Source organism: Somniosus microcephalus, unplaced genomic scaffold (assembly GCF_052327205.1).
Source record: "Somniosus microcephalus isolate GS21.2 unplaced genomic scaffold, FLI_Smic_1.0 unresolved_chr3, whole genome shotgun sequence".
NCBI lineage: Eukaryota > Metazoa > Chordata > Chondrichthyes > Squaliformes > Somniosidae > Somniosus > Somniosus microcephalus.
Genome location: NW_028225181.1, coordinates 11132112 through 11152698, shown reverse-complemented (window position 1 = coordinate 11152698; position 20587 = coordinate 11132112). Strand labels below are relative to the sequence as shown.

The 20587-nt window shown below is 49.4% G+C and overlaps 1 protein-coding gene across 1 annotated transcript in view; it reads right to left on the bottom strand.

The window, feature by feature from the left end:
* LOC147091196 (uncharacterized) overlaps positions 1-16444 on the bottom strand; it is a 233412-nt gene extending 216968 nt beyond the window's left edge. The window contains exons 1-5 of the mRNA XM_085976476.1: positions 16408-16444; positions 15942-16086; positions 15455-15531; positions 15198-15362; positions 6173-6317 (exon numbers count right to left, since the gene is read on the bottom strand). Of these exons, the coding sequence (XP_085832602.1) occupies positions 6173-6317; positions 15198-15362; positions 15455-15531; positions 15942-16086; positions 16408-16444 (569 nt within the window). The remainder of the gene's footprint in view (positions 1-6172; positions 6318-15197; positions 15363-15454; positions 15532-15941; positions 16087-16407) is intronic.
* Between the last annotated feature and the right edge of the window lie 4143 nt (positions 16445-20587).

Sequence of the window (20587 nt, the reverse complement as noted above, 5' to 3'; positions counted from 1 at the left end):
CCGGGTATCTCTCTTTACTCTCTGTCCCCATTCTTTATTCCCCTCCATCCCAGGTATCTCGCTTTACTCTCTGTCCCCGTTCTATATTCCCCTCTATCCCGGGTATCTCCCTTTACTCTCTGTCCCCGTTCCATATTCCCCTCTATCCCGGGTATCTCCCTTTACTCTCTGTCCCCGTTCTATATTCCCCTCTATCCCGGGTATCTCCCCTTGCTCACTGTCCCCGTTCTATATTCCCCTCCATCCAGGGTATCTCACTTTACTCTCTGTCCCCGTTCTATATAGCCCTCTATCCCGGGTATCTCCCTTTACTCTCTGTCCCCGTTCTATATTCCCCTCTATCCCGGGTATCTCCCTTTCACTCTCTGTCCCCGTTCTATATTCCCCTCTATCCCGGGTGTCTCCCTTTACTCTCTGTCCCCGTTCTATACTCCCCTCTATCCCGGGTATCTCCCTTTACTCGCTGTCCACGTTCTATATTCCCCTCTATCCCGGGTATCTCCCTTTACTCTCTGTCCCCTTACTATATTCCCCTCTAACCCGGGTATCTCGCTTTACTCTCTGTCCCCGTTCTATATTCCCCTCTATCCCGGGTATCTCTCTTTACTCTCTGTCCCCATTCTTTATTCACCTCTATCCCGGGTATCTCCCCTTACTCACTGTCCCCGTTCTATATTCCCCTCCATCCCGGGTATCTCGCTTAACTCTCTGTCCCCGTTCTATATTCCCCTCTATCCCGGGTATCTCCCTTTACTCTCTGTCACCGTTCTATATTCCCCTCTATCCCGGGTATCTCACATTACTCTTTGTCCCCGTTCTATATTCCCCTCTATCCCGGGTATCTCCCTTTACTCTCTGTCCCCGTTCTATATTCCCCTCTATCCCGGGTATCTCTCTTTACTCTCTGTCCCCATTCTTTATTCCCCTCCATCCCAGGTATCTCGCTTTACTCTCTGTCCCCGTTCTATATTCCCCTCTATCCCGGGTATCTCCCTTTACTCTCTGTCCCCGTTCCATATTCCCCTCTATCCCGGGTATCTCCCTTTACTCTCTGTCCCCGTTCTATATTCCCCTCTATCCCGGGTATCTCCCCTTGCTCACTGTCCCCGTTCTATATTCCCCTCCATCCAGGGTATCTCACTTTACTCTCTGTCCCCGTTCTATATAGCCCTCTATCCCGGGTATCTCCCTTTACTCTCTGTCCCCGTTCTATATTCCCCTCTATCCCGGGTATCTCCCTTTGACTCTCTGTCCCCGTTCTATATTCCCCTCTATCCCGGGTATCTCCCTTTACTCTCTGTCCCCGTTCTATATTCCCCTGTATCCCGGGTATCCCCCTTTACTCTCTGACCCGTTCTATATTCCCCTCTATCCCGGGTATCTCCCTTTACTCTCTGCCCCCATTCTATATTCCCCTCTATCCCGGATATCTCCCTTTACTCTCTGTCCCCGTTCTATATCCCCCTCTATCCCGGGTATCTCACTTTACTCCCTGTCCCCGTTCTATATTCCCCTCTATCCCGGGTATCTCCCTTTACTCTCTGTCCCCGTTCTATATTCCCCTCTCTCCCGTGTATCTCCCTTTACTCTCTGTCCCCGTTCTATATTCCCCTCTATCCCGGGTATCTCCCTTTACTCTCTGTCGCCGATCTATATTCCCCTCTATCCCGGGTATCTCCCTTTACTGTCTGTCCCCGTTCTATATTCCCAAATATCCCGGATGTCTCCCTTTACTCTCTGTCCCCGTTCTATAATCCCCTTTATCCCGGGTACCTCCCTAAACTCTCTGTCCCCGTTCTATATTCCCCTCTATCCTGGGTATCTCCCTTTACTCTCTGTCCCCGTTCTATATTCCCCTCTATCCCGGGTATCTCCCTTTACTCTCTGTTCCCGTTCTATATTCCCCTCTATCCCGGGTATCTCCCTTTACTCTCTGTCCCCGTTCTATATTCCCCTCTATCCCGGGTATCTCCCTTTACTCTCTGTCCCCGTTCTATATTCCCCTCTATCCCGGGTATCTCCCTTTACTCTCTGTCCCCGTTCTATATTCCCCTCTATCTCGGGTATCTCCCTTTACTCTCTGTCCCCATTCTATATTCCCCTCTGTCCCGGGTATCTCACTTTACTCTCTGTCCCCGTTCTATATTCCCCTCTATCCCGGGTATCTCCCTTTACTCTCTGTCCCCGTTCTATATTCCCCTCTATCTCGGGTATCTCCCTTTACTCTCTGTCCCCATTCTATATTCCCCTCTGTCCCGGGTATCTCTCTTTACTCACTGTCCCCGTTCTATATTCCCCTCCCCCCCGGGTATCTCCCATTATTCTCTGTCCCCGTTCTATATTCCCCTCTATCCCTGGTATCTCCCTTTACTCTCTGTCCCCGTTCTATATTTCCCTCTATCTGGGTATCTCCCTTTACTCTCTGTCCCCGTTCTATATTCCCTCTATCCCGGGTATCTCCCTTTACTCTCTGTCCCCGTTCTATATTCCCCTCTCTCCCGGGTATCTCCCTTTACTCTCTGCCCCAGTTCTATATTCCCCGCTATCCCGGGTATCTCCCTTTACTCTCTGTCACCGTTCTATATTCCGCTCTATCCCCGGTATCTCCCTTTACTCTCTGCCCCTGTTCTAAATTCCCCTCTATCCCGGGTAGCTCCCTTTACTCTCTGTCCCCGTTCTATATTCCCCTCTATCCCTGGTATCTCCCTTTACTCTCCGTCGCCGTTCTATAATCCCCTCTATCCCGGGTATCTCTCTTTACTGTCTGTCCCCGTTCTATATTCCCAACAATCCCGGGTATCTCCCTTTAATCTCTGTCCCCGTTCTATAATCCCCTTTATCCCGGGCATCTCCCATTACTCTCTGTCCCCGTTCTATATTCCCCTCTATCCCGGGTATCTCCCTTTACTCTCTGTCCCCGTTCTATATTCCCCTCTATCCCGGGTATCTCCCTTAACTCTCTGTCCCCGTTCTATATTCCCCTCTATCCCGGGTATCTCCCTTTACTCTCTGTCCCCGTTCTATATTCCCCTCTATCCCGGGTATCTCACTTTACTCTCTGTCCCCGTTCTATATTCCCCTCTATCCTGGGTATCTCCCTTTACTCTCTGTCCCCGTTCTATATTCCCCTCTATCCCGGGTATCTCCCGTTACTCTCTGTCCCCGTTCTATATTCCCCTCTATCCTGGGTATCTCCCTTTACTCTCTGTCCCCGTTCTATATTCCCCTCTATCCCGGGTATCTCCCGTTACTCTCTGTTCCCGTTCTATATTCCCCTCTATCCCGGGTATCTCCCTTTACTCTCTGTCCCCGTTCTATATTCCCCTCTATCCCGGGTATCTCCATTTACTCTCTGTCCCCGTTCTATATTCCCCTCTATCCCGGGTATCTCCCTTTACTCTCTGTCTCCGTTCTATATTCCCCTCTATCCAGGGTATCTCCCTTTACTCTCTGTCCCCGTTCTATAATCCCCTCTAGCTCGGGTATCTCCCTTTACTCTCTGTCCCCGTTCTATATTCCCCTCTATCCCGGGTATCTCCCTTTACTTTCTGTCCCCGTTCTATATTCCCCTCTACCCCGGGTATCTCCCATTACTCTCTGTCCCCGTTCTATATTCCCCTCTATCCCGGGTTTCTCCCTTAACTCTCTGTCCCCGCTCTATATTCCCCTCTATCCCGGGTATCTCCCTTTACTCTCTGTCCCCGTTCTATATTCCCCTCTATCCCGGGTATCTGCCTTTACTCTCTGTCCCCGTTCTATATTCCCCTCTATCCCGGGTATCCCCCTTTACTCTCTGTCCCCGTTCTATATTCCCCTCTATCCTGGGCATGTCCCTTTACTCTCTGTCCCCGTTCTATATTCCACTCTATCCCGGGTATCTCCCTTTAATCTCTGTCCCCGTTCTATATTCCCCTCTATCCAGGGTATCTCCCTTTACTCTCTGTCCCCGTTCTATATTCCCCTCTATCCCGGGTATCTCCCATTACTCTCTGTCCCCGGTCTATATTCCCTCTATCCCGGGTATCTCACTTTACTGTCTGTCCCCGTTCTATATTCCCCTCTATCCCGGGTATCTCCCTTTACTCTCTGTCTCCGTTCTATATTCCCCTCTATCCCAGGTATCTCCCTTTACTCACTGTCCCCGTTGTATATTCCCCTCTATCCCGGGTATCTCCCTTTACTCTCTGTCTCCGTTCAATATTCCCCTCTATCCCGGGTATCTCCCTTTACTCACTGTCCCCGTTCTGTATTCCCCTCTATCCCGGGTATCTCCCTTTACTCACTGTCCCCGTTCTATATTCCCCTCTCTCCCGGGTATCTCCCTTTACTCACTGTCCCCGTTCTATATTCCCCTCTATCCCGGGCATCTCCCTTTACTCTCTGTTCCCGTTCTATATTCCCCTCTATCCCGCGTATCTCCCTTTACTCTCTGTCACCGTTCTATATTCCCCTCTATCCCGGGTATCTCCCTTTACTCTCTGTCCCCGTTCCATATTCCCCTCTATCCCGGTTAACTCCCTTTACTCTCTGTCCCCATTCTATATTCCCCTCTATCCCGGGTATCTCCCTTTACTCTCTGTCCCCGTTCTATATTCCCCTCTATCCCGGGTATCTCCTTTTACTCCCTGTCCACGTTCTATATTCCCCTCTATCCCGGGTATCTCCCTTTACTCTCTGTCCCCGTTCTATATTCCCCTCTATCCCAGGTATCTCCCTTTACTCTCTGTCCCCGTTCTATATTCCCCTCTGTCCCGGGTATCTCGCTTTATTCTCTGTCCCCGTTCTATATTCCACTTTATCCCGGGTATCTCCCTTTACTCTCTGTCCCTGTTCTATATTCCCCTCTATCCCAGGTATCTCTCTTTACTATCTGTCCCCGTTCTATATTCCCCTCTATCCCGGGTACCTCCCTTTACTCTCTGTCCCCGTTCTATATTCCCCTCTATCCCGGGTATATCCCTTTACTCTCTGCCCCCGTTCTATATTCCCCTCTATCCCGGGTATCTCTCTTTACTCTCTGTCCCCATTCTTTATCCCCCTCTATCCCGGGTATCTCCCTTTACTCTCTGTCCCCGTTCTATATTCCCCTCTATCCTGGTATCTCCCTTTACTCTCTGTACCCGTTCTATATTCCCTCTATCCCGGTAACTCCCTTTACTCACTGTCCGCATTCTATATTCCCCTCTATCCCGGGTATCTCCCTTTACTCTCTGTCCCTGTTCTATATTCCCCTCTATCCCGGGTATCTCACTTTACTCCCTGTCCCCGTTCTATATTCCCCTCTATCCCGAGTATCCCCCTTTACTCTCTGTCCCCGTTCTATATCCCCCTCTATCCCGGGTGTCTCCCTTTTCTCTCTGTCCCCTTTCTATATTCCCCTCTATCCCGGGTATCTCCCTTTACTCTCTGTCCCCATTCTTTATTCCGCTCTATCCCGGGTATTGCCCTTTACTCTCTGTCCCCATTCTATATTCCCCTCTATCCCGGTTATCACCCTTTACTCTCTGTCCCCGGTCTATAATCCCCTCTATCCCGGGTATCTCCCTTTCCTTTCTGTCCCCGTTCTATATTCCCCTCTATTCCGGGTATCTCTCTTTACTCTCTGTCACCGTTCTATATTCCCCTCTATCCCGAGTATCACCCTTTACTCTCTGTCCCCGATCTATAATCCCCTCTATCCCGGGTATCTCCCTTTTCTTTCTGTCCCCGTTCTATATTCCCCTCTATTCTGGGTATCTCTCTTTACTCTCTGTCACCGTTCTATATTCCTCTCTATCCCGAGTATCACCCTTTACTCTCTGTCCCCGTTCTATATGCCCCTCTATCCCGGATATCACCTTTTACTCTCTGTACCCATTCTATATCCCCCTCTATCCCAGGTATCACCCTTTACTCCCTGTCCCCGTTCTATATTCCCCACTGTTCCAGGTATCTCCCTTTAATCCCTGTCCCGGTTTTATATTCTCCTCTATCCCGGGTATCTCCTTTTACTCCCTATTTCTCTCTGTAGAGTTCTGTTGTTCCCCTTTCCCTTTATCCACTCCCTGTTCCATTGTTCTGAATGCTGATCTCGTTCTCCCTGTGGTTTTCGTTCCTACTCTCAAGCTTTGTTCGCTTTTGTATATTTAATTATCGATCATCTGTTAATCTGTAATTTCCCCCCTCACGTTACCTTTTAAATCTGTACCATCCGTAGGCAACATCCCAATCACACTTCACTCTGTCAGAGCACTGAGTCTCAATACAGCCCGTGCTCCTCCAGGGCTGGTCCAGGACTGTGTGATTTTCACACGGGTCAGTGAGTGAAGAGTCTGCGACTGAGTGACAGAAAGATGTTTAATGTTAATATAAAGTACAGTCAATGTTACACAGCGGCTTGTTACACCCGAAACACAAATAACCCCAGTCTCACTCTCCGCTCTGGTAGAAAATCCCCCAAATAAAAGCTGGAAAATTGCCTCCTTCTCTAAACCAGGTTTCTATCTGTCTCCCAGCCCAGCCTCCCCTCTAACTGACTGCTCACAGACAGTACTCCCTATTTTAAATTAACACTAAGCTCTCATGTAACAGAAAGCAGCAATAACCTCAGCTTCACTTCGTCCAATAGAAAAGCTGCACATTTAAAGCTGGAATTTAACGAATCTGCAAACCAGGCTTCGTTCTGTAGCTCTCAGAATTGTGCTCCATTTTACTTCTAGTAATACAGAGACGGAGGATGTTCGGCTGACTCTCACATTCTCCCTCCGTCCTCACAGACTGATCTTTCTGTTCTGCATTAACTGTTACGTCCCAACTTCAGAACGCCTTTGCCCGGGTCAGTTTCAGGCTGCAGTTCCCGCGGGAACCTCCAAGATTTGGGAACCTTCTCCTGCACCTGCAGATTGAGCTTTTGAACAGAGTGCAGATGGTGAGGGACTCTCGATGCTCAGTGAGTGATATCATGGGGTATCTCAGTCGCCAGGTGAACACTGAGTGCAGATGGTGAGGGAGACTCGATGATCAGTGAGAGATATCATGGGGTATCTTAATCCGCAGGAGAATACTGATTGCATATGGTGAGGGACACTCGATGGTCAGTGAGACATATCATGGGGTATCTCAGTCCCCAGGTGAACACTGAGTGCAGATGGTGAGGGACACTCGATGGTCAATGAGAGATATCATGTGGTATCTCAGTCCCCAGGTGAACACAGAGTGCAGATGGTTAGGGACACTCGATGGTCAGTGAGAGATATCATGGGGTATCTCAGTCCGCAGGAGAATATAGATTGCAGATGGTGAGGGACACTCGATGGTCAGTGAGAGATATCATGGGGTATCTCAGTCCCCAGGTGAACACTGAGTGCAGATGGTGAGGGACACTCGATGGTCAGTGCGAGATATCATGGGGTATCTCAGTCTCCAGGTGAACACTGAGTGCAGATGCTGAGGGACTCTCGATGATCAGTGAGAGATATCATGGGTATCTCAGTCCCCAGGTGAACACTGAGTGCAGATGGTGAGGGACACTCGATGGTCAGTGAGAGGTATCATGGGGTATCTCAGTCCCCTGGTGAAAACTGAGTGCAGATGGTGAGTGACACTCGATGGTCAGTGAGAGATATCATGGGGTATCTCAGTCCCCAAGTGAACACTGAGTGCAGATTGTGAGGGAAAGTCGATGGACAGTGAGAGATATCATAGGGTATCTCAGGCCCCAGGTGAACACTGAGTGCAGATGGTGAGGGACACTCGATGGTCAGTGAGAAATATCTCGGGGTATTTCAGTCCCCATGTGAATACTGAGTGCAGATTGTGAGGGACACTCGATGGTCAATGAGAGATATCATGGGGTATCTGCGTCCCCAGCTGAACACTGAGTGCAGATGGTGAGGGACTCTCGATGGACAGTGAGAGATATCACGGGGTATCTCAGTCCCCAGGTGAACAATGAGTGCAGATGGTGAGGGACACTCGATGGTCAGTGAGAGATATCATGAGGTATCTCAGTCCCCAGGTGAACACTGAGTGCAGATGGTGAGGGACACTCGATGGTCAGTGAGAGATATCATGGGGTATCTCAGTCCCCAGGTGAACACTGAGTGCAGATGGTGAGGGACACTCGATGGTCAGTGAGAGATATCATGGGGTATCTCAGTCCCCAGGTGAACACAGTGTGCTGATGGTGAGGGACTCTCGATGGTCAGTGAGAGATATAATTGGATATCTCAGTCCCCAGGTGAACACTGAGTTCAGTTGGTGAGGGACTCTCGATGGTCGGTGAGAGATATCATCGGTTATCTCAGTCCCCAGGTGAACACTGAGTGCAGATGGTGAGTGACTCTCGATGGTCAGTGAGAGATATCATGCGGTATCTCAATCCCCAGGTGAACACTGAGTGCAGATAGTGAGGGACACTCGATGGTCAGTGAGATACACCATGGGGTATTTCAGTCCCCAGGTGAACACTGAGTGCAGATGGTGAGGGACACTCGATGGTCAGTGAGAGTTATCATGGGGTATCTCAGTCCCCAGGTGAACACTGACTGCAGATGGTGAGGGACTCTCGATGGTCAGTGAGAGATATCATGGGGTATCTCAGTCCCCAGGTGAACACTGAGTGCAGATGGTGAGGGACACTCGATGGTCAGTGAGAGATATCATGGGGTATCTCAGTCCCCAGGTGAACACTGAGTGCAGATGGTGAGGGACACTTGATGGTCAGTGAGAGATATCATGGGGTATTGCAGTCCCCAGGTGAACACTGAGTGCAGATGGTGAGGGACACTCGATGGTCAGTGAGAGATATCATGGGGTATCTCAGTCCCCAGGTGAACACTGAGTGCAGAGGGTGAGGGACACTCGATGGTCAGTGAGAGATATCATGCGGTATCTCAGTCCCCAGGTGAACACTGAGTGCAGATGGTGAGGGACTCTCGATGGTCAGTGAGAGATATCATGGGGTATCCCAGTCCCCAAGTGAATACAGAGTGCTGATGGTGAGGGACTCTCGATGGTCAGTGAGAGATATCATGGGGTATCTCAGTCCCCAGGTGAACACTGAGTGCAGATAGTGAGGGACTCTCGATGGTCAGTGAGAAATATCATGGGTTATCTCAGTCCCCAGGTGAACACTGAGTGTAGATGGTGAGGGACTCTCGATGGTCAGTGAGAGATATCATGGGGTATCTCATTCCCCAGGAGAACACTGAGTGCAGATAGTGAGGGACACTCGATGGTCAGTGAGAGATATCATGGGGTATCTCAGCCCCCAGGTGAACACTGAGTGCAGATAGTGAGGGACTCTCGATGGTCAGTGAGAGATATCATGGGGTATCTCAGGCCCCAGGTGAACACTGAGTACAGATGGTGAGGGACACTCGAAGGTCAATGTGAGATATCATGGGGTATCTCAATCCCCAGGTGAACACTGAGTGCAGATGGTGAGGGACACTCGATGGTCAGTAAGAGATATCATGGGGTATCTCAGTCCCCAGGTGAACACTGAGTGCAGATGGTGAGGGACTCTCGATGGTCAGTGAGAGATATCATGTGGTGTCGCAGTCCCTAGGTGAACACTGAGTGCAGATGGTGAGGGACACTCGATGGTCAGTGAGAGATATCATGGGGTACCTCAGTTCCCAGGTGAACACTGAGTGCAGATGGTGAGGGACACTCGATGATCAGTGAGAGATATCATGTGGTATCTCAGTCCCCAGGTGAACACTGAGTGCAGATGGTGAGGGACACTCGATGGTCAGTGAGAGATATCATGGGGTATCTCAGGCCCCAGGTGAATACGGAGTGCAGATGGTGAGGGACTCTCGATGGTCAGTGAGAGATATCATGGTGTATCTCAGTCCTGGTGTGAAATTTGATTCAGTATAACTTTCGATTGTAGGTTCTTCATTGAAAAGCTATATATATATTTGAATATATATTGGATATATTAATACTGAATATATTATAATTTGGAAGCTGAATATCAAAGATATTTTAACTATATATTATACAAATTGTATGATATTTATTCTGATTGAAATAGTATCATAGCATCATGGAATAGTACAGCAGTGAAGCAGACCATTCGGCCCATCGAGTCTGCACCAGCTCTTTTAAGGACAATCCAGTTATTCCCACTCCCCCGCTCTTTCCCCATTACCCAGCATTTATTCTCCTGCAATTATTTATCCAATTCCCTTTTGAAGGCTACTATTGAATCTGTTTCCACCACCCTATCAGGCAGAGCTTTCCGAATTCTAACCACACGTTGTGTAAAAAAGCTTTATCTCATGTCCCCTCTGGTTATTTCCCCAGTATCCTTAAACCTATGCCTTCTTGTTATCGACCCTTCAGCCAGTGGAAACAGTTTGGCTTTATTTTAACTATATAAACCCTTCATGATTCTGAACACCTCTATCAAATCTCATCTTAGCCTTCTCTGTTCTCAGGAGAACCATCCAGCGGTGCCAGTCTATTTAAATTAGTCAAAATTAAAGACAATTCGTGAAATTATCTGAGATAAACAAATAATTAAACATCTCTACTGGGCCCATGGTAACCAGCTGGGCTTTGCTGCTGTAATATAACTTGTCTTCAGCTGCCGACCATGAAGGGTTTGGGAGATTGGAACTGGGGAGTGTCTGAGCATGTTATGGTCAGTATTGGGGAATGGTCTGTGTTTACTGGAACTTTAATGGACATAAAAACATAGGAATTAGGAACAGGAGTAGGGCATTCTGCCCCTCGAGCCTGCTCCTCAATAAGATCATGGCTGATCTTCTACCTCAACAACACCTTCCCGCCCTATCTCCATATCTCTTGTTTCCATTGCTGCCCAAATATCTATCAATCTCAGTCTTGAATATACTCATCGACTGTGGATCCATAATCCTCTGGTGTAGAGAATTCCAAAGATTTACAACCCTCAGAGTGAAGAGATTTCTCCTCATCACAGTCCTAAATGGTCGAGCCCTTAACCTGAGAATATGACCCCCAGCTTTATACTCTGCATCCAGGGTAAAGCAGCCTCTCATCATCTACCCTGTCAGGCCCTTTAAGAATGTCAATGAGAGCACCTCTCATTCTTCTAAACATTAGATAATATGGGCACATTGCACTTAATTTCTCCTCATTGGACAACACGATCTTCACCGGAATCAATCTAGAGAACATTTGTTACACCCCCTCAAAGGCAAGTATATCGTTCCTTAGATAAGGAGACCAAAACTGTGCGCGATACAGGTGTGGGCTCACCAAAGCCCTATATATTTGTTGCAAGACTTCCTTCCTCTTATACTCCAAACCGCTTGCAATAAAGGCTACCATCCCTTTCTAATTGCTTCCTGTACGTGCAGGTCAACTTTCATCAATTCATGTACAAGGGCCACCAAATCTCTCTGAATACCAACATTTATTAAACACTCACGTTTAAAAAAAATGTGCTGTTTTTCTATTCTTCCTATCAAAGGGGATAATTTCACACATACCCACAATCTACTCCATCTGCCACCTACTTGCTCAATCACTTAATCAGTCTATATCCCTTTGCAGCCTCCTTGCGTCCTCCTCACTTCTAAAATTAAGTTGAGAGGGGATGGGAAGATTAAAATAAGATTGGCAAAGAGTGAGCATGAGAGTAGAATGTCGGTTAACATATAAGGGAACTGAAAAATCTTCTACCAGGATGTAAAAATTAAGCGAGTGTAAGAGGCGGGGTGGTGTCTATTAGAGACAACGATGGTGATATATGCTTAGAGGCGCAGGGCAAGGCTAGAATACTCAATGAGTACTTTATATCGGTGTTCACTAAGGAGGTGGATGCTGACAGAATATCGGTAGAAGTGGAAACGGTAGAAGCATTGGAAGGGGTAAAAAATGTTAGACAGGGTGTACTAGAAAGGCTGGCCATACTTAGAGTGGACAAGTCGCTTGGTACAGATGGCTTGCATCCCAGGTTGCTAAGAGAATTGGGGGAAGATATTGCGGAAGGGCTTTGCATAATTTTCCAATCTTCCCTAGATGCGGGGCAGGTGCCCGAGGATTGAAATGTGGCAACGGTGACGCCATTGTTCAAGAAAAGGTGTAAGGATAATGTTAGTAATTAAGGCCAGTCAGTTTAACATCGTTGTTGTGTAAAGTTTTAGAAACAATAATCAAGGAAAAAGTTAACGGCACTTGGCAATGTTTAAGTGAATTAAGGAAAGCCAACACGGATTTGTAAAAAGCAGTTCCTGTTTGACTAATCTAATTTAATTTTATGAAATGTAACAGAGAGGTTTGATCAAGGGAATGAAATGAATGTTGTCTAAATGGATTTTCGGAAGGTGTTTGACTAAGCACCACATAGAAGGCTGGTTAACAAAATTGAGGCACATGGAATAGGTGGGTCAGTGCAACTTGTATTATAAGGAATTGGATTAAGGACAGAAAACTGTGAGTTGAGGTAAATGCCTGTTTTTCAGACTGGAGAATGGTAGGCAGTGCTGTTCCTCAAGAGTCAGTGCTGCGGCCACTGCTTTTTTTATATATATAAATGACCTGGATACTGGAATACACAGTAGAATATCTAAATTTATCGATGACACTAAATTTGGGGGTGTGGCAAACAGTGATGATGACACCTATCAACGGCAACAGGCCATTGAAAGGCTAACAGAATGGGCAGACACGTGGCAGATGGAATTTAATACAGAGAAGTGTGAGGTGAAGCCTGTTGGCAGAAGGAACAGGGAGAGGCAATATACACTTAATGTCACAGTTTTAAACAGCCTGCAGGGACAGAGGGACCTGGGAGTTAAAGTGCATAGGTCCCTGAAGGTAAGGACATATTGAGAGAGTGGTTAACAAAGCATATAGGATCTTGGGCTTCATAAATAGAGGTATTGAGTACAAAAGTAGAGACGTTATGCGGAAGCTTAATAAAGCACTGTTTAGGCCACAACTGGAATAATGCATCCAGTTCTGGTCACCACAATTTAGAAAGGATATGAAGGCCCTTGAGAAGATGCAGAGGCGATTTACCAGAATAGTTCCGGGGATGGGAGATCTTAGCTGCAAGGACAGGTTGGAGAAGCTGGAATTATTTTCATTAGAGCAAAGGAAGTTGACTGGTGAGTTGACAGAGGTGAACAAGATTATGATGGGTTTGGATAGGCTATACGGGGAAAGGCTGTTCCCACTAGTTGATGGTACAAGGACTAGGAGACACAGATTTAAGATTTAGAGTTTTAGAGTCATAGAGTTTTACAGCACAGAAAGAGGCCCTTCGGCCCATCGTGTCTGCACCGCCAAGAGGGGCAAGAGATACGGGGGGGATGTGAGGAAAAGCTTTTTTACGCAGCGAGTGGTGAGGACCAGGATCTCGCTGCCAACGGAATTGTTGGAAGCGGAGACAGTCAAAGTATTAAAGGGGAGACTGGATAGGCACTTGAGGGAAATAAACTTGCAGGGCTACAGGGATAGAGCGGGGTAATGGGAATAACTTGTTTGCTCGACAGAGAGCCGGCACGGACTCGATGTGCTGAAAGGTCTCCTTCTGAGCCGTTATGACTCAATGAATTACTTTCCCACTTTGTATCATCAACAAACATGGATACATTCCACTCAGCCCCCACATCTAAGTCATTGATATAGATTGTAAATAGCTGAGGCCCAAGCACTGATCCTTGAGGCACTCCACTAGTTACATGCAGCCATCCCGAAATTGTCCCATTTATCCCTACTTCACCAGATAGATTGCTGGGAGGAGAGTAACACACTCCCGTGTAAAGATTCCACTAAGCCTTCGCCAAGCAGACGCTTGGTGATTCTAGACATTCAATTTAAATACAGAGACCATCGCAGTCCCTTTACTGTCACAATGTTATTGGGTGAGCAGCAGTCAGCTTCTGGGATATTGATATCTGATCAGTGGCCTCACAGTGTCCCTTGTCCTGGTTACACAACCACTCTTCCAGTAAGTCCCCAACTGCAGTACTGTCTTGAGTTCTGACCACCGCATCTCAGGGAGGATCTATTGGCCATCACTCCACCTCAACCCCCGAGTACCTGGCCTTCATTACTCCCACTCGAATACTTGAGCTTCATTCCTACACAGTCCCCCGCACTGACTTCCTGACTTTCTCTCCCCAACTCTGATTTCCTGACCATCTCACCCCCTGTAGTTCTTGACCTGCGCCCCCGCCCCGAGTTACTGATATTTACCCCCCCGAGTTGTTGACCTTTGCCTCCCAGAGTTCCTGACATTTGCACCCACGAGTTCCTGAACTTTTACCGCCCCCGAGTCCTTATCTTTGCCCCCCGAGACCCTGATCTTTACCCACCCACCCACCGCCCCATGTTCCTGGTATTCGCCACCCTGAGATCCTGATCTTTGGATCCTGATTTCCTGACCTTACATTCCTGAGTTCCTGACCTTCCACCACCGCCCTGAGTTCCTGGCTTTCCCCCCCTCCCAACGAATTCCTGACCTTTCACCCCCAAGTGCCTGACCTTTCACTCCTCGCATTCCTGACCTTCACTTCCCCCGAGTATTTGACCTCTCCCCCGAGTTCCTTCCTTTTACACCTCCGGCAGTTCCTGACTTTCCCCAACGAGTTCCTCACCTTCTCTCCCCCCAGATTCCTGTACTTTCCCCCCCCCTGCGTGTGCCTGGCCTTTGCCCCTCGAGATCCTGAACTTTTCCCCCCACCATAATCCTGACCGTTGACCCCACCCCCGAGTTACTGACCTTTGCCACCCCCGAGCTCCTGAACTTTGCCCCCCACTGCGTTCCTGAATGTTGCCCCCTCTCCTATTATCCTGAACTTTGACCCTCCTAATTTCGGACCTTTGCCCCCACACCAAGTTTCTGATTTCTGACCCCTGAGTTCCTGACCTTTCCCGCTCGATTTCCAGAAATTTGCTCCCAGAGCTTCAGAAATTTGCACCCCCCCATTTCCTGACCTTTGCCCCCCACAGGTTAGTGACCTTTACCCCACTACCAAGTTCCACATATTTGCCCCCCAAGATTCTGACCGTTGCCCCCCAGTGTTTCTGACATTTCCCCCGAATTGTGACCTTTCACCCCCCGAGTTCCTGACATTTCCCCCGAATTCCTGACATTTTTCCCCCGAGTTCCTGACCTTTTTCCCCCGAGTTCCTGAACTTTGCGCCCCCGAGTTCCTGATATTTTCACCCCCCGAGTTCCTGACCTTTGTCCCCCCCCCCCCATGTACCTGTGCAATAAGCAGCGTCCCATCCGAGTGTTGGCTTCAACTCATAAACGAAGTAACCGGTGCAGTTTTTGATCTTTATCTCCAGGGTCCCGTAGCGGCGATTTCCATCCTTGGTAAAACAAACTGTCCTCTCCACTTCTCCCTGTCCCACGGTGGGATGAGAACCTGAAATGTGGTTTATAAATATTGAATAATACAACCGACTGAACAGTGCTGGACAGTGAATGTAAATCTGAGATTATAAAGTCTGAAATTACCCTTTAACCAGCCTGGGGCGTGTGTGGAGCAGCGATGCTTTGGAACCCGAGTCTCGGGAATCTCCCATCCACCAGAACTGGAACAACAATCACAGAGTCAGACCCTGAACTGATGGCTCTTATTAACTGACACAACGACTGGGAACTGACTGACTGGGAAAGGTCACACCGTCTTTTTGCCCTTGAAGTTAGGGGTCGGGGTTAAATAGCTGTTTAGGGCTAAAGCAGGAGCTTGGAGATTAGTAACTGTTAATACTCAGACCCGTTCTACATTCCACTCTATCCTGGGTATCTCCCTTTAATCTCCCTCTTTCTCTCTGCAAACTGCAGTTTTTCCCCTTCCCCTGTATAAACTCCATGCCCCATTGTACTGACTGATGTTCTCGGTCTCCCTGCAGTACACATTCTTACTCGCAAGCTTTGCTGTATTTTGTACATTTACTCCTCGGTTATCGACGAGTTTATCTGTAATTTCCCCTCATGTTACCTTTTAAATCTGTACCACCCTTGGGTGAGATGCTCATCTGACTTCCAATTCTGATGACCGGTGCACTGAGTCTCAATACAATCCGTGCTCCTCCAAGTGTCCTCCAGGACTGTGTGATGTTCACATGGGTCCGTGAGTGCAGAGTCTGCGAAGGAGTGAGAGAAAGATGTTTCATGTTAATATAAAGTACAGTTAATATTACACAGCGGCTTGTTCCCCAGAATCACCAATAACCCCTGCTAGAAAATCCACCAAATGGAGGCTGGAAACTTTCGTCCCTCTCTAAACCAGGTTCCCACCTGTCTCGAACCCCAGCCTCCCCTCTAACTCACTGCTCACAGACAGTCCTCCCTATTCTAGACTAACAGTTGGTGCTCAGGTAACAGAATGCAGCAACAATCTCAGCTTCACTTCGTCCAATAGACAAGCTGCAAATTTAAAGCTGGAATTTAGCGATTCTGTAAACCTGGCTTCGTTCTGTGTCCCTGCAGGTTGTGCTCCATTTTACTTTGATTAACACAGATTCTCGGGATGTCCGGCTCACTCTCACCCTTCCCCTCCCTCCTCACAGACTGATCTCTATGTTGAACATTCACTGTTATTTCCCAGCTACAGAATGCCGTAAGCCCGGGAAAGTTTAAGGCTGCAGTTCACGTGGGCACCTGCAACATTTGGGACCCTCGTCCTCCTCCTGCAGATTGAGCTGTTGAACAGAGTGCAGATGGTGAGGGACAGTTGATGGTCAGTGTGAGATCTCATGGGTATCTCAGACCTGGGGTGAAATTTGATTGAAAATAACTTTCTGTTGTTTGTTCTTCATTGATAAAACTAGAAAATTATATACTAGCTAGAGTGCCCGGCGGTGCCGAGGGTTTTTTGAGGGCAGGTTGTTATGAAAAAAGTACAAATAATTTTTATATATATACATGAGTTTGTCTGTCTGTGTGGGAAGGAGAGAGAGAGGCAAAGAGAGAGGGGGAAGGAGAGAGAGAGAAAGGGGGAAGGAGAGAGAGAGGGGTGGAGGAGAGGGAGGAGGAGAGAGGGAGGGGGGAGGAGAGAGAGAGGGGGAAGAGATGGGGTGAAGAGAGGGGGGGAGAGAAGAGAGGGGGGAGGAGAGAGTGTTGGGGTGGGAGGAGAGGGGGGGTGGGAGGAGAGAGAGGGGGGGTGGGAGGAGAGAGAAGGGGGTGGGAGGAGAGAGACTGAGGGAGAGAGAGAGCGACTGAGGGGGGAGAGAGAGAGAGAGAGACGGGGAGAGGGAGAGATGGGGAGAGAGAGAGACTGGGGAGATAGAGAGAGACTGAGGGGGAGAGAGAGAGCGACTGAGGGGGGAGAGAGAGAGCGACTGAGTGGGAGAGAGAGAGACTGGGGAGAGAGAGAGACGGGGGAGAGAGAGTAGAGACATGGGGGGAGAGAGAGGAGAGAGACTGGGGAGAGAGAGAGAGAATGGGGAGATAGATAGAGAGAGAGAGAGACTGAGGGGCAGAGAGAGAGACGGGGGAAGGGAGAGAGAGACTGGGAAGAGAGAGAGAGACTGGGGAGAGAGAGAGAGAGAGAGAGAGCGAGAGAGAGACTTGGGGGGGAGAGGGAGAGACCGGGGTGGGGGGTGGGGGGGAGAGAGAGAGAGACTGATGGGAGAGAGATGGGGAGAGAGAGAGAGAGTGTGAGACTTGGGGGGAGAGGCAGAGAGTGGATGGAGAGGGTGATAGTGGGGGAGAGAGAGAGAGAGACTGGGGGGAGAGGGAGAGAGTGGGGGAGAGAGAGAGAGACACTGGGGCGAGAGATAGTGGGGGAGAGAGAGACTGGAGGGGAGAGAGAGAGAGACTGGGGAGAGAGAGAATGGGGGAGAGAGAGAGAGAGACTGGGGGGAGAGAGAGAGAGACTGAGGGGGGCGAGAGAGAGACTGGGGAGAGAGAGAGAGATGGGAGAGGGAGAGAGGACAGAGACTGGGGAGAGAGGAGAGAGACCGGGGAGAGAGAGAGAGACTGGGGGAGAGAGACGGGGGAGAGAGAGACTGGGGGGGAGAGGGAGAGACTGGGGGAGAGGGAGAGAGACTGGGGAGATAGAGATAGAGAGAGGGACTGAGGGGAGAGAGAGAGAGCGACTCGGGGAGACAGAGACACTGAGGGAGAGAAAGAGAGATGGGAGAGAGAGAGAGAGAGAGAGTAGAGAGACTGGGGGAGAGAGAGCAGAGAGGGACTGGGGGAGGGAGAGGAGAGAGACTGGGGAGAGAGAGAGAGAGAGACTGGGGGAGAGAGAGAGAGACTGGGGAGAGAGAGATGGAGGAGAGAGAGACGGGGAATGGAGAGAGAGACTGGGGAGAGACAGAGAGAGAGACTGGGAGACAGAGAGAGAGAGATAGAGAGACGGGGAGCGAGAGAAAGATGGGGGAGAGAGAGAGAGAGACTGGAGGAGGGAGAGACTGGAGGAGAGAGAGAGACTGGGAGAGAGAGACTGGAGGAGAGAGAGTCTGGAGGAGAGAGACAGGGAGACTGGGGGAGAGAGAGAGACTGGGAGATAGAGAGAGAGCGACAGGGGAGAGAGAGAGTAGAGAGATTGGGGGAGAGAGAAGAGAGAGACTGGGGAGAGAGAGAGAGAGAATGGGGAGATAGAGAGAGAGAGAGAGAGTGACTGAGGGGGGGAGAGAGAGTGAGAGACGGGGAGAGAGAGAGAGGGAGAGACTGGGGGAGAGAGAGGGGGACTGGGGAGATAGAGAGAGAGACAGACTGAGGGGGAGAGAGAGAGAGCGACTGAGGGGGAGAGAGAGAGACTGGGGGAGAGAGAGAGACGGGGGAGAGAGAGAGAGAGTAGAGAGACTGCGGGGAGAGATAGAGAATGGGGAGAGAGAGAGAGAGATACTGAGGGGGAGAGAAAGAGATACTGGGGGAGAGAGACGGGGAGAGAGAGAGAGAGACTGGGGGAGAGAGAAAGAGAGATGGGGAAGGGAGAGAGAGAGACTGGGGGAGAGAGAGAGACTGGGGAGATAGAGAGAGAGGGAGAGAGAGCGAGAGAGAGACTGGGAGGGATGGAGAGACACCGGGGGGGTGGGGGGGAGGGAGAGAGAGAGACTGAGGGGAGAGAGAGAGAGATGGGGAGAGAGAGAGAGAGAGAGAGAGACTTGGGGGGAGAGGGAGAGAGTGGGGGAGAGAGAGAGAGAGACTGGGGGGAGAGGGAGAGCGTGGGGGAGAAAGAGAGAGAATGGGGGGAGAGAGAGAGACTGGGGAGAGAGAGAGAGACGGGGGAGGAGAGTAGAGAGGGAGGGAGAGCCAGAGAGAGACTGGGAGGGATAGAGAGAGACCGGGGTTGGGGGGGAGAGAGAGAGAGACTGAGGGGAGAGAGAGAGAGATGGGGAGAGACTTGGGGGGAGAGGGAGAGAGTGGAGGGAGAGAGTGGGGGAGAGAGAGAGAGGGACTGGGGGGTGAGGGAGAGAGTGGGGGAGAGAGAGAGAGAATGGGGGAGAGAGAGACTGGGAGAGAGAGAGAGAGAGAGAGACTGGGGGAGAGAGAGCGACTCAGGGGGAGAGAGAGAGACGGGGAGAGAGAGATACAGGAGAGGGAGAGAGAGAGTAGAGAGACTGGGGGAGAGAGAGGAGAGAGACTGGGGAGAGAGAGAGAGACTGGGAGAGAGAGACTGGGGGAGAGAGAAAGAGAGAGATGGGGAAAGAGAGAGAGACTGATGAGAGAGAGATAGAGAGACGGAGACAGAGAGAGAGAGATAGAGAGACGGGGAGCGAGAGAGAGATTGTGGGGAGAGAGAGAGAGAGACTGGAGGAGGGAGAGACTGGAGGTGAGAGAGAGACGGAGAGAGAGAGAGACTGGGAGAGAGAGACTGGAGGAGGGAGGGTCTGGAGGACAGAGAGAGACTGGGAGACTGGGGGAGAGAGAGAGACTGGGAGAGAGAGAAACTGGGGGAGAGAGAGAGAGAGAGAGAGACACTGAGGGGGGAGAGAGGGAGAGACGGGGAGAGAGAGAAACTGGGGGAGAGAGAGAGAGAGAGAGAGAGACTGGGGGAAGCGATAGAGAGACTGGGAGACACAGAGAGAGACGGCATCCTAAGCGAGATGATTAAACACACGGACGATAAATTGAAATTGGCTGTACTGAAACTCTTCAACTTGGTTCTGAGTGTCGGTTACTTCCCTGATATCTGGAACAAAGGACTCAGAACGCTCATATACAAAAGTGGAGACAAAGTTGACCCAAATAACTATCGAGGCATCTGTGTAAACAGTAACCTGGGGAAGGTTTTCTGTAGTATCATAAACAAAAGACTTATAAACTTCCTTGAGGAGCACAATGTCTTGAGTAAAAGCCAAATTGGATTCCTACCAAACTATAGAACATCAGATCATATCTTCACCCTACAGACCCTAATTGACAAACATGTTCATCAGAACAAAAGCAAAATTTTTGCCTGCTTTATAGATTTCCAGAAGGCTTTCGATTCCATCTGGCATGACGGTCTGTTCTTGAAACTTATTGAAAGTGGTGTAGGGGGAAAAACATATGATGTAATTAAATCAATGTATACAAACAATACATGTGCAGTTAAAATTGGAGACAAACAAACAAAATACTTCCCACAGGGGCGTGGTGTGACGCAGGGCTCGCCATCTCACTGACACTCTTAAATATTTACATAACTGAATT